The sequence below is a fragment of the Thalassophryne amazonica genome, chromosome 4, assembly GCF_902500255.1.
Source record: "Thalassophryne amazonica chromosome 4, fThaAma1.1, whole genome shotgun sequence".
Classification (NCBI taxonomy): Eukaryota; Metazoa; Chordata; class Actinopteri; order Batrachoidiformes; family Batrachoididae; genus Thalassophryne; species Thalassophryne amazonica.
In genome coordinates, this window is record NC_047106.1 from 12,462,108 (window position 1) to 12,476,709 (window position 14,602).

At 41.3% G+C, this 14,602-nt stretch overlaps 1 protein-coding gene across 2 annotated transcripts in view; it reads right to left on the reverse strand.

Annotated features, from left to right (window-relative positions):
- Positions 1 to 1,261: 1,261 nt before the first annotated feature.
- Positions 1,262 to 14,602, reverse strand: part of map6b (microtubule-associated protein 6b) — a 42,396-nt gene continuing 29,055 nt past the window's right edge. Inside the window, exons 3-4 of one of the 2 annotated variants that reach the window (XM_034169087.1) lie at positions 13,703 to 13,751; positions 1,391 to 1,504 (exon numbers count right to left, since the gene is read on the reverse strand). In XM_034169087.1, coding sequence (XP_034024978.1) covers positions 13,707 to 13,751 — 45 coding nt within the window. In that variant the 3' untranslated portion in view covers positions 1,391 to 1,504; positions 13,703 to 13,706. Of the gene's footprint in view, positions 1,505 to 13,702; positions 13,752 to 14,602 lie in introns of both variants that reach the window. The other variant, XM_034169086.1, reaches the window with a different exon arrangement.

Below are 14,602 nucleotides of genomic sequence, written 5' to 3' on the forward strand. Positions count from 1 at the left end.
AAGAAAGTGTATTTTAGTGGCTGTCCATTAAATGACATGGTGATGGGTTCAGCTGTATGTTGAAGTGTCCTTGAGCAAGACACTTAACTCCTAAATGGGTCAACCTCGGGACTCATTGGTGTACATATCAACCCTACATGAAGTAAAGATGTACATAAAGAAAACTAATTGGTAGAATTATGTAGTGTTTAATTATAATTTAATTTGAAACATCCCTACTCCAACAAAAATATAAATTTATGGACACCAGTTACCTCAACTCCAAATATAGCACCAAAATAAACAAATAAATAAAAATTTGTCTCTTTGTAGGTTTTCTGCCAGTTACCTTGGTAACACTTTCCAATAATAACTATGAACCTAATTAAATACAACACAATTTTTCTTATAAATGCACAAGACTGCCTTCACAAATGGCCATTTTGTTACCTTAAAAAAAAAAAAAATCTAACACTTTTTCCATTGTGTTGCAAAAGTTTAAACATTTGTGTAACAAACCTCATGCTAGCTGTCCTGTGGCTATCTTACCTTGGCTTTAAGCTAATGTTAAGTGACTGCTACGTACTTTGCATTTCAAATGGTGCATCAAACTTACACAATGAGTTGTGGTACACTAATAAATAATGTTTTCTTTTTAATTTATTTAGGAATCCATAAGTTTTGATCTGACACCTAGTTAAATTATATGTTATGAGCTGAATTAAACATTACACTTTTTTCAAGACTCTCCACCTGCAATCACATGTATCTACCGACATAAATCTAATTTTAAATGTCACTGGAACATGAAATCTGTACCTTGAGTTGTGGTATTTTGGCGTCACTTTTGGGCAATAGGAGTAAATGTGAGAATGCCTTCAGTAACTCTGTGGGGGTGGGGGGGGTGTTAGGACAGTGGCACAAGCAGTGCGTATACTTGCCTCCCACACAGAAGGTCCCCAGTTCAATGCCACTTGTGATCCATTTTTACTTTTGGAGTTGCGTCAGAAGGGCATCGCGAGTCAAAATGTGGATCCATACTGGGGCCGCTGTGTTGACCCAAAATTTTGCCTTTGTGATGCGAAAATTACATGGTCACTAATACAAAAACACAAGGAATTGCACACTTACAGCCGCAGTTTACAGTGACGTGTTATTGTAACTTGGCATTATTGTAAAAGCTCGACATCTGTTGACATCCATAACAATTGGTAAGTGACAGGAACTAAAAACAATGGATAAGAAAAGAGGGATAAGACAGGTCTAATCCATTGCTTAGCAGCCTTTGCTGTTGCGGATAACGGACAGGTGAAGTTCACTGTTTTGACTCGGCCAGTCGATTGCTAATTTCTTTGATCTTCTTTGTGACAGCGCCCTCTAGTTTGGGTTGTTGCGTATCCAAAGATGTTTTCTTCTTGGCTGACTGGGAGCTAGCGAGCTGTTTCTCTTTTGCTTTTTTCACCATTTTTCCCGTAGTGGTTGTTGGCGTCTTTTTTGGTTTGCTGCGAGACAAGGATTTATCCACCTAAAAGGGGAAAACAGCAGAAAAATGTAGATTATTTTAGACCACGAAAACAATCAAAGAAAATCCCTTTTAAGAAATGCAAACTGTATCATCTTTCATTGAACCAACTGCATTTTAACTTTTTATGCCATATTTCCTTCACAGCTCTGTTCAAATACGACAAAAGAAACATCAATGTTTGCATGCAACTGTCATGAATTTATATATAAAGTCAGAAAGTATTCAAGATTTATATATAAAGGCTGCAGCACACTTCATCAGACAGACTTTCAGACTGGACCACGTTGACCCCCAAAACATGAATCAACTGAGAATCATGAATTATTCGCAAACCGTGAATTGCAAAATGTGAATACTGAAAAAATATCTCCTGAAACATGAACGCATCTCGCAAAATGTGAATTTCTTCACAATCTGGTGTGAGTGCTTGGCAGAGAAGCCAGTGGTGCGAAGCTATTATAAGTGGGATTACGACTGTGCGCGTCTCACTTTCACTGCACCACGGGGCTTTGCGCCAGCCCTCGATTCGCATGCGCACATTAGACTGTCACATTCCCTATTAGTGGGTGAACAATCCAATGCTTGGTGAATTCTGCTTCATGATGAGTGGAAGAGTCGAATGTGACGTCGCTATGAACGCTTGGCTGCCACAAGCCAGCTTTCCCTGTGGTAACTTTACTGCCACCTCCGGCTTAAAACTAAAAAAGTCAGAAGGATTGTGACATCCTGCTTTTTTTCTGTAGTCGTACTGAAAATCAAGATCATGTGATGTTTTGCCCTTCTGCTCCTTGGGAGGTTTCTGTCCTCCCTGAGCTTGCCTTATAGGACTCCTGCGTTACCCATCTGGGCACTGCTGTACAGTGAATGATGCCTCAGCACTGCACCAGTTACCACCCGCTAAAGGCAAGATCCTTGATGCTCTCATGGTTTATTCTTTTTCAGAGTCTCCAAATGGCTTTTCCCCATCCCCTTCATCGTCCACTACCCTCTGTTGGAAGGCAGCTGCAGAAGAAGGAGATGCCCATGTCTCACCTGGCTATAGTAGACAGATGGTTGCCTTCAAGACTGCCATCACCCCTTCAAGAGTTGGGAATGGACTGGTTATCTGTAGGGGTGGTTGCCATGTAGGAACCAAGGTGAGTCTGGGGTGTTGGAATCAGCACCAGCATACGCTCCCAGACCTGACCTGATCAGCACTTTGACAAAGGCAATAGTCTCACATTCTGACTGCTCAGCTGTGTTGCTGGTTTTCCCTGCATGCCAGGACAGTCTTTTCTTCTGAGCACATTTGGACATCTAAATTCTTCAGAGTCCTTGTGCTTCCAAACCTACTGTATGATTGTGACAGCTGGAATCAGTGATCAAACAAAATGACTGGATGTCTTTGGGAGAACTGTTCTGTATAGCTATTTTATCTTTATCATCATCATCGTCATTCTCAGCCGCTTGCAAGGTTGGTGGTCAAGTCATTCAGTGCCCTTGTGTCCAATGTGGAAGGTTCCCAGTTCAAGAGCACCCTTGCACATCCTCCGTGTAATGTGGAGTTGCATCAATAAGGGCATGTGGCACTGACGGCCAGGATGGCAGCCACTCATTTTTGTGTAAGCCGTGGTATACTGAGGCTGGATTGTAAAAACTTGTTTGGGCACCTTAAGTGGGACCAATCAGGTCACAATTGGCTGTGGACTCACGGACTATGTGGCAGATACATGGTTGCTTTCAGGAGGTGGCGATAGACTAGTTGGTCTGTTTGGGTGGTTGCCATCCAGGAACCAAGGTGGGTCCGTGATGTGGTGGATACACCGGTGCGTGGTCCCAGATTTGATCTGACCTGATCCAGCAGAGGTCAAGTGTTTGCTGTCTGATGAAGCGTGATGCGTTTTTATCATTCTGACTGTGACACATCAGCAGTCACAGCAGGCTCGCGGCACAAAAACTGTTCACATTCGTTTCAAATATGACAGCGTAAAGTCAGAATGGCATGAGGTGCCGTCATCAAGTGCAGCTGTGAAAAGGGCTTAAAACTCTAAAAGAGAAACACTATTGTTTCATCATAGAGACTCTGAAGCCCGTCATAGCTTTGGCCCAACATGCAACACGCATCACCTTTATCATAGTAACAGGCAAATGACAAATCAGCACCATGGTGTCGGTGATATTTGTGGTAATATGTGGTTAGTGTGATGAAGATAAAAAAACACAGCACAAAGGTGAACTTGTGCCTTTTTGCTTCAACAGCAGTGACTCGTGCAGGTTTCCATTAAGATTAACATCCAAAGAAAATGCAACACACACAGACATTAGCACATGATGTTAGTCTAATGTTTTACCGAATGATATGTTTCATTAACATTCAGACATTAAATCGTGGGTGACGACAGTCTGCAGGTTTTCGAAGCAGGTGCATGACCAGAGGGCTGTGGGTTCCACTTCCTACGGTCAGTATCAACTCCTGTAGCTGCCCGGCTCCTAAATCCTCTCTGGAGGTGCCAGTTTTGGAGAAACGTGGAACTATCCAGGAACCATCTCAAGTAGGGATGGGTATCAGGAACCGGTTCCTTTCGGGTATCGTTAAGAAATGATTCGATCCACCGACACCAATAAGCTTTTTGCTTAACGATTCCCTTATCGGTCCTTCAGAGTGGCCGTTGTTTTTGGGGGTGTTTGTCAGGAAAATGCTAATTTCTCTACATTGATTACAGACCCTGCAGCAGGTCTGTAATCAACTTTTCTGCAGCGCAGCTTTGCTTTGAACCTTGAACCAATCGAAGCAGTAATTTTCCCCCGCTAAAACCCTAAAGAGCATATGGCCGTGAGTATTATTTACCTTTTTTATGCTAAACCGACCTGTTATGGTCTTCTGAAACAGTTGATAGATGTATTTTATAACTTAAAAACGGGACTGATGCTAACACGTTAGCATGTCTATGGCATTTTCAATGTTAAAGTTAGCATTAAGCAGTTACAGCTGTCAGCACGTTTGGGTGCATTTGTTTTCTGTATAATAAGCATTTGTTGTCATAAAAAAGTCAAATGTATTACAAATTGTAATTTTAAAAAATGTTTTTTGTTTATATATTAATAATAGCAAGCACAGCAATAATAATCGAATCAAATCAATTTTATTTATATAGCACCAAATCACAACAAACAGTTGCCCCAAGGTGCTTTATATTGTAAGGCAAAGCCATACAATAATTACGGAAAAACCCCAACGGTCAAAACGACCCCCTGTGAGCAAGCACTTGGCAACAGTGGGAAGGAAAAACTCCCTTTTAACAGGAAGAAACCTCCAGCAGAACCAGGCTCAGGGAGGGGCAGTCTTCTGCTGGGACTGGTTGGGGCTGAGGGAGAGAACCGGGAAAAAGACATGCTGTGGAGGGGAGCAGAGATCAATCACTAATGATTAAATGCAGAGTGGTGCATACAGAGCAAAAAGAGAAAGAAACACTCAATGCATTATGGGAACCCCCCAGCAGTCTAAGTCTATAGCAGCATAACTAAGGGATGGTTCAGGGTCACCTGATCCAGCCCCAACTATAAGCTTTAGCAAAAAGGAAAGTTTTAAGCCTAATCTTAAAAGTAGAGAGGGTGTCTGTCTCCCTGATCTGAATTGGGAGCTGGTTCCACAGGAGAGGAGCCTGAAAGCTGAAGGCTCTGCCTCCCATTCTACTCTTACAAACCCTAGGAACTACAAGTAAGCCTGCAGTCTGACAGCGAAGCGCTCTATTGGGGTGATATGGTACTATGAGGTCCCTAAGATAAGAAGGGACCTGACTATTCAAAACCTTATAAGTAAGAAGAAGAATTTTAAATTCTATTCTAGAATTAACAGGAAGCCAATGAAGAGAGGCCAATATGGGTGAGATATGCTCTCTCCTTCTAGTCCCCGTCAGTACTCTAGCTGCAGCATTTTGAATTAACTGAAGGCTTTTCAGGGAACTTTTAGGACAACCTGATAATAATGAATTACAATAGTCCAGCCTAGAGGAAATAAATGCATGAATTAGTTTTTCAGCATCACTCTGAGACAAGACCTTTCTAATTTTAGAGATATTGCGTAAATGCAAAAAAGCAGTCCTACATATTTGTTTAATATGCGCTTTGAATGACATATCCTGATCAAAAATGACTCCAAGATTTCTCACAGTATTACTAGAGGCCAGGGTAATGCCATCCAGAGTAAGGATCTGGTTAGACACCATGTTTCTAAGATTTGTGGGGCCAAGTACAATAACTTCAGTTTTATCTGAGTTTAAAAGCAGGAAATTAGAGGTCATCCATGTCTTTATGTCTGTAAGACAATCCTGCAGTTTAGCTAATTGGTGTGTGTCCTCTGGCTTCATGGATAGATAAAGCTGGGTATCATAGTAAAATAGTAATAATAACAAATCTAATGATTATATACAATTTTAGAGAGAGACAAAAAGAACCTGAATAAAAACACAACAGAAAATATAAAACCAACTAACAATGAACATACATAAATAAATACATACATACAGAAATAAATAAGTGTTTCCTGTGAACACCTAGTGACTCTCACACCTCCATTTCATCCCTGTCTTATTTAAGTTTAATGACAGTTTGTTTCGGTCAAACCATATTTTCAATGTGTTAATTTCTTCAGTGATTTCCTCCAGAACTATCTGCAAAGCTAGCAAACTGCTGCATCCTAGTGAGAGCAGAATACTACTGGAATGAATTTGAATAAGGAAAGTTGTTTTTTTTTCTCACCTAAATGGATGCTGCACTCACTGCAGTTTATTGTCTGGAATAGTCCCAGATTGCATTTTAGAGCTTCTAGAATTCAAACATTTTCGTGCAGGTGGTGTTGGGGGGTAATTTTGGGTTTCAGCTTTTTTGTGTGTTTTTCACCACTGTCATCCCTGAATATGTCAATCGTTAGTCACTTTTGTGCAGATTAAAGTTACTAACTGGGACTCCTGTCTTGTTGCAAGAAAGAAACGAGAATCGTCCTCTGTTGTATTCACACAGCTCCAAACGCTGCGCGGCTCTCTGCCGAGTCAAGTCAGAACGATAGAATCCAGTCTGAATTAATAACTTCAAAGCGAAACACCGTTTTGTTTATTTTTATTTATGTCCAGAGATCAAGGATACAGTGACTAATTTAATACAGTAGTGTTCAGAATAATAGTAGTGCTATGTGACTAAAAAGATTAATCCAGGTTTTGAGTATATTTCTTATTGTTACATGGGAAACAAGGTACCAGTAGATTCAGTAGATTCTCACAAATCCAACAAGACCAAGCATTCATGATATGCACACTCTTAAGGCTATGAAATTGGGCTATTAGTAAAAAAGTAGAAAAAGGGGGTGTTCACAATTATAGTAGCATCTGCTGTTGATGAAGGCTATGAAATTGGGCTATTAGTAAAAAAGTAGAAAAAGGGGGTGTTCACAATTATAGTAGCATCTGCTGTTGATGCTACAAACTCAAAACTATTATGTTCAAACTGCTTTTTTTTAGCAATCATGTGAACCACTAAACTAGTATTTAGTTGTATAACCACAGTTTTTCATGATTTCTTCACATCTGTGAGCCATTAATTTTGTTGGTTTGGAACCAAGATTTTGCTCGTTTACTAGTGTGCTTGGGGTCATTGTCTTGTTGAAACACCCATTTCAAGGTCATGTCCTCTTCAGCATAAGGCAACATGACCTCTTCAAGTATTTTGACATATCCAAACTGATCCATGATACCTGGTATGTGATATATAGGCCCAACACCATAGTAAGAGAAACATGCCCATATCATGATGCTTGCACCACCATGCTTCACTGTCTTCACTGTGAACTGTGGCTTGAATTCAGAGTTTGGGGGTCGTCTCACAAACTGTTTGCGGCCCTTGGACCCAAAAAGAACAATTTTGCTCTCATCAGTCCACAAAATATTCCTCCATTTCTCTTTAGGCCAGTTGATGTGTTCTTTGGTAAATTGTAACCTCTTCTGCACGTCTTTTATTTAACAGAGGGACTTTGTGGGGGATTCTTGAAAATAAATGAGCTTCACACAGGCGTCTTCTAACTGTCACAGCACTTACAGGTAACTCCAGACTGTCTTTGATCATCCTGGAGCTGATCAATGGGTCAGCCTTTGCCATTCTGGTTATTCTTCTATCCATTTTGATGGCTGTTTTCTGTTTTCTTCCACGCGTCTCTGATTTTTTGTCCATTTTAAAGCATTGGAGATCATTGTAGATAAACAGCCTATCATTTTTTGCACCTGCGTATAAGTTTTCCCCTCTCCAATCAACTTTTTAATCAAACTATGCTGTTCTTCTGAACAATGTCTTGAACATCCCATTTTCCTCAGGCTTTCAAAGAGAAAAGCACGTTCAACAGGTGCTGGCTTCATCCTTAAATAGGGGACACCTGATTCACACCTGTTTGTTCCACAAAATTGATGAACTCACTGACTGAATGCCACACTATTATTATTGTGTACACCCCCTTTTCTACTTTTTTTTTTACTAATAGCCCAATTTCATAGCCTTAAGAGTGTGCATATCATGAATGCTTGGTCTTGTTGGATGTGTGAGAATCTACTGAATCTACTGGTACCTTGTTTCCCATGTAACAATAAGAAATATACTCAAAACCTGGATTAATCTTTTTAGTCACATAGCACTACTATTATTCTGAACACTACAGTATTTACTTTAAGACTCAATGAAATACATAGAAAACCTGTAAAGCCTACTTTTAGTACAAAATTCACAAGAGGTATCAATAAGGGAATCGATAAGGAATTGGATCGATAAGCAGAATCGATAATGACATCTTCTTCTTTGTCTTTCAGCTGTTCCCGTTAGGGGTCGCCACAGCAGATCAATCGTTTCCATCTCACCCTGTCCTCTGTATCTTCCTCTGTCACACCAACCACCTGCATGTCCTCTCTCAGCACATCCATGAACCTCCTCTTTGGTCTCCCTCTTCTCCTCCTGCCTGGTGGCTCCATCCTCAGCATCCTTCTCCCTCTATACCCTGGGTCCCTCCTCTGCACATGTCCAAACCATCTCAATCTCGCCTCTCTGACTTTGTCTTCAAACCGTCCCACCTGAGCTGTCCCTCTGATATGTTCATTTCTAATCTTGTCCATTCTTGTCACTCCCAAAGAGAATCTCAACATCTTCAGCTCTGCCACCTCCAGCTCTGCCTCCTGTCTTTTTGTTAGTGCCACTGTCTCTAAACCATACAACATAGCTGGTCTCACTACTGTTTTGTAAACTTTCCCCTTCACTCTTGCTGATATTCTTCGGTCACAAATCACTCCTGCCACCTTTCTCCACCCACTCCACCCTGCCTGCACTCTCTTCTTCACCTCTCTACCACACTCTCCATTACTTTGAACAGTTGACCCCAAATATTTAAACTCATCTACTTTCACCACTTCTACTCCTTGTAACTGCACTATTCCACTGGGCTCCCTCTCATTCACACACATGTACTCAGTCTTGCTTCTACTGACTTTCATTCCCCTTCTCTCCAAAGCATATCTCCACTTCTCCAGACTAGACTCAACTTGCTCTCTACTCTCACTACAGATCACAATGTCATCTGCAAACATCATAGTCCATGGGGACTCCTGTCTGATCTCATCTGTCAACCTGTCCATCACCACTGCAAACAGGAAAGGACTCAGAGCTGATCCTTGGTGTAATCCCACCTCCACCTTGAATGAGACTGTCATTCCGACTGCGCATCTCACCGCTGTCACACTATTCTTGTACATGTGCTGCACTACCCTAACATACTTCTCTGCCATTCCAGACTTCCTCATACAATGCCACAACTCTTCTCTTGGCACCCTATCATAAGCTTTTTCTAAGTCCACAAACACACAATGTAACTCTTTCTGTCCTTCTCTGTACTTTTCCAACAGTATTCTCACAGCAAACATTGCATCTGTAGTGCTCTTTCTCGGCATGAAACCATATTGCTGCTCACAGATCTTCACCTGTTTTCTAAGCCTAGCTTCTACTACTCTTTCCCATAACTTCATGCTGTGGCTGATCAGCTTTATGCCTCTGTAGTTACTGCATCTCTGCACATCACCCTTGTTCTTGAAAATAGGAACCAGCACACTTCGTCTCCACTCCTCAGGCATCCTCTCACTTTCCAAGATTTTATTAAACAATCTGGTTAGAAACTCTACTGCCATCTCTCCTAGACATTTCCATGCCTCCATTGGAATGTCATCTGGACCAACTGCCTTTCCACTCTTCATCCTCTTCATAGCAGCCCTCACTTCTTCCTTGCTAATCTCTTTTACTTCCTGATTTACTCTCGCCACATCATCCAGCCTTTTCTCTCGCTCATTTTCTTTATTCATCAACTCTTCAAAATATTCCCTCCACCTTCTCAGCACACACTCCTCACTTGTCAGCACATTACCATGTGCATCTTTTACCACCCTAACCTGCTGCACATCCTTTCCAGCTCTGTCCCTTTGTCTGGCCAATCGGTACAAGTCCTTTTCTCCTTCCTTACTATTCAACTTCTTGTACAGCTCGCAATATGCCTTTTCCTTTGCTTTTGCCACTTCTCACCTTACGCCACATCTCCTTGTACTCCTGTCTACTTTCTTCATCTCTCTGACTATCCCAAAACTTTTTCGCCAACCTCTTTCTCCGTATGCTTTCCTGGACCTCTTCATTCCACCACCAAGTCTCCTTGTCTTCCTTCCACTGTCCAGATGTCATACCCAGTACCGCCCTAGCTGTCTCCCTCACCACATCTGCAGTACTTTTCCAGTTGTCCAAAATTGCTTCCCCTCCAACTAGTGCTTCTCTCACCTGCTCGCTAAATTTCACACAACAGTCTTCCTCCTTCAGCTTCCACCATCTGATCCTTTGTTGAGCTCTCACTCTCTTCTTCTTCTTTACCTCTAAAGTCATCCTACAAACAACCATCCTGTGCTGTCTAGTGACACTCTCTCCTGCTACCACCTTACAGTCTGTGATTTCTTTTAGCTTGCATCTCCTATAAAGAATGTAGTCCCTGTGTGCACCTTCCTCCACTCTTATATGTTACCCTGTGCTCCTCCCTTTTCTTAAAGTAGGTATTCACCACAGCCATTTCCATCCTTTTTGCAAAATCAACTACCATCTGTCCTTCCCCATTCCTATCCTTGATACCATATCTACCTATTACTTCCTCATCACCTCTGTTCCCTTCACCAACATGCCCATTGAAGTCTGCTCCTATCACCACTCTTTCATGCTTGGGCACACTCTCCACCACCTCATCTAACACACTCCAGAAATCTTCTTTCTCCTTCATCTCACAACCTACCTGTGGGGCATATGCACTGATGATATTCATCATCACACCTTCAATTTCCAACTTCACACTCATCACCCTGTCAGACACTCGCTTAACCTCCAACACACTTTTAACATACTCTTCCTTTAAAATGACCCCAACACCATTTCTCTTCCTGTCCTCACCATGGTACAACAACTTGTACCCACCGCCGATGCTCCTGCTCTTACTTCCCTTCCACTTGGTCTCTTGCAGACACAATATGTCTACCTTTCTCCTCTCCATCATATCAGCCAGCTCTCTCCCTTTACCAGTCATACTACCAACATTCAAAGTCCCCACTCTCATTTCCACCCTTCTAGTTTTCTTCTTCTCCCGCTGTTTGTGGAAACGTTCTTCTTCGTTGTCTCCCAGCAGTAGCCCAATTTCCACCGGCACCCTGTTGGGCAATAGCACCGGTGGTGGACGTTGTTAACCCGGGCCGCGACCGATCCGGTATGGGAATTCGATTCTGAGTCTGCATAGTTGGGCTGGCTTGTTTTACGCCGGATGCCCTTTCTGACGCAACCCTCCTCATTTATCCGGGCTTGGGACCGGCACTCAGAATGTACTGGCTGCACACCCCATGTGGCTGAGTTAGAATCGATAATGACATCGATATCGATAAAATGTTATCAATACCCATCCCTAATCTCAAGTGTCTGTACGCTTAGCTATCAATTACTTGTCATTTATCAAGGAAAAATACAAAAAAAAATGTTCTTTTTTTTGTAGATGATTTGATTATATCACTAATGTTTGTAAAGAAAATATATAAAAACAACCTTAATTTAAAGCTACATTGTGAAGGATTTAGTGTCATTTAGTGGTGAGGGTGCAGACTGCATTATGACATCACAGTCAGAACTGTTTCCCCTTCATGTTTTCATTGTTTTTGCGACAGGGCTTCATGCTCACTTGCCTTCTCTTGTGATAAAACATATGTAGTCCACAAAAATTCCGGTTCTCAAATTTATTAGCCTGCACTAGCAACTAGCACAAAGTGTACAATGGGACAATCACCCATTCCTTTTCTGTTTTCTTCAGTCTTCTGTCCACACTTCAGAATGCAAAAGACTGTACTTTTGGGTTACAATATCAATATGGTGGAACAACATGGTGGCCTCAATGAAATGTTCATGTTCAAGGCTGATTCATTGTTGCAGGTGATTGCACACTAATGAACGGATGGTCTTGAATGCTGTATCCCATTTATGCTTATGAAGACACCTAAATGTGACGTACTATAGCTTTAGGATGTGAACAGCTGCAAAAACCAAGTGATGATTTTTCATTATTCCATCAAATTCTTATTCTGCAGATTGGCTTTAATTATAATGGATAGAAAATACAAACATGATCCTGGTAAAAGAAAAGCACATTTTAAAGATATTAATAAAAGCTTCAATCTGAAGGCCATCGGCAGATGTGATGAACTATTTAAAAAGGATCTTAAAGTACAGAGCTTTAAGAGATCTGGGATGGGAGGGGGATCTATTAGATTTTAATGAAAAAAGGGATACATGATCTTAAGATCATTGAAGATGACTAATGAAAAAGTGAAAAACAAACAATTGGTAACGTTGCCAGATACAGAGTGCCACCTTGTGGGATGAGCAGAAGTAATATGTTTGTGTGAAATTCAAAACCTACTCAAAAGTTGTCTTGTCTGCAGAACACAGACAAATGCGCAGATGAATACAAGCCTCCACTGGCAGCAAGAATATTCAAATTTCTCTTTTTACCACCAAAGTCCACGTCAGGTTGAAAATAATTTGATATTTCATAGCAAATACACTCTCAAACCATTATGTAATGTTAAAAACACCCTCAGCCATTCAGTGTTTCACAGCTGTGAATCTTGTGCCACCTCATGATCCATAACACACGCGAGAGGTTGGTTTCAGCAGAGTACGGACAACAAGACAACATTGGGGCACAGCAGGAATCCATCACAGGTGCTACACCTCCTCAAGATAACCCTCTCAACTTGGGAGAGCATATAATCATCATAATCACCCATGAACTCACTAAATCAACACCATCCACATCCTCGCTATGCCACTGTTTACATGTGCTGTGAGACGGCAGCACTCTGCTGACTCTCCACTCTGCAGGCATCCCCAGTGCAGCATTATTATTTCCTCATTGGAAATAAATATCTTTTCGTTCACACCAGCTCTGTTTCCTGCTCCCAGCATTTGGGTCTATAGCCTGAAACGGTCTGGTTCCGTCTGGACCCCTAACCATAACACCTTTGTCACCATTCATGCTGTTTTTACCCCATAACATTCAGTCACAGATAGTCCAAACTTTTATGTAACTTTTATGAATCATCTTGTGTCATCCTTTGGTTTTGCTGCCATCTTGAAGGCCATCCTGCGCATTCTTGTTCCCTCTCGCTCCATCTTATGCAATCTTACTATAGAATATTGATGGTGTTGTGCTAAATCTCAGTGCTTCTTGGTTCAATCGTAATGAATTGTATTCTATAATCGTAATAAGGTTATGGTGTCGTACAGAAGTCTTTGGGAGTTAATTTCTCTATAGAACGTGGTCAAGATTCACCATGAAAACTTTGGTGTGATGTATTCGTGGACAGTTGTGGTCAAAATCGTGTATGTGGGAATGAGGATTAACGGGCCACGCCTTCACATTACACCACTGTTTTATAACCTTCTTGTTTTCACCCGCCCTCGTGCATAAACCTTCAGATATTTTGTGGAAAGATCAGTGCCTCATACTGCGGCAGGGCGGTACAGGCTGGCAGGTGGTCAAATCATGAAGATGTGCTGATGCATTTGGCAGGAAGGGTGTGTGTGTGTGTTGAGAGCTCAGCCTCCATGCCTTTTAGAAGAAACACAACACACCTGACTACAGCTGCTTTACAACAGAGCTGCTCTCAGTCTCTGAGATGTCCTACAAGAATGACAGAGGGGAGTGGCCACATAAATCACATGACTGCAGGCACATTACTTACACACTACATGCACGCAAGGATCAGTCTATGTGAATCACTTGAGTAACTTTTTTCATAAAGAAGACAATTATGTGTATATTTGAATTTGAAGTTGATTATGCAGATTTTGAGACTATATAAAGACTCATTTTAAATCAGTGCCCTCAAAAAGTATTGGAACACATGGCATTTCACCCATTTTAATTTATGTATTTTTTGTTTATAAAAAATACAAAAAATAAAAAAAATTCTAAAATTATTTTCCTTAACCTCAAACTGAAAGCAAATGTCTATGACTTGATATAAATTAATGAAAAACATAAAACCCAAGATGATAGGTTGCATAAGCAAAGTAACACTTTGGTATAATCCCTGTAAATGTAATGTAACTAATGTAAATGTAAAAAAATGAGGTGGGCTTCATAGATAATTGGCAAAGCTTCTGGGGAAAACCTGGTCTTGTTAGGAGAGACGGCATCCATCCCACTTTGGATGGAGCAGCTCTCATTTCTAGAAATCTGGCCAATTTTCTTAAATCCTCCAAACCGTGACTATCCAGGGTTGGGACCAGGAAGCAGAGTTGTAGTCTTACACACCTCTCTGCAGCTTCTCTCCCCCTGCCATCCCCTTATTACCCCATCCCCGTAGAGACGGTGCCTGCTCCCAGACCACCAATAACCAGTAAAAATCTATTTAAGCATAAAAATTCGAAAAGAAAAAATAATATAGCACCTTCAACTGCACCACAGACTAAAACAGTTAAATGTGGTCTATTAAACATTAGGTCTCTCTCTTCTAAGTCCCTGTTAGT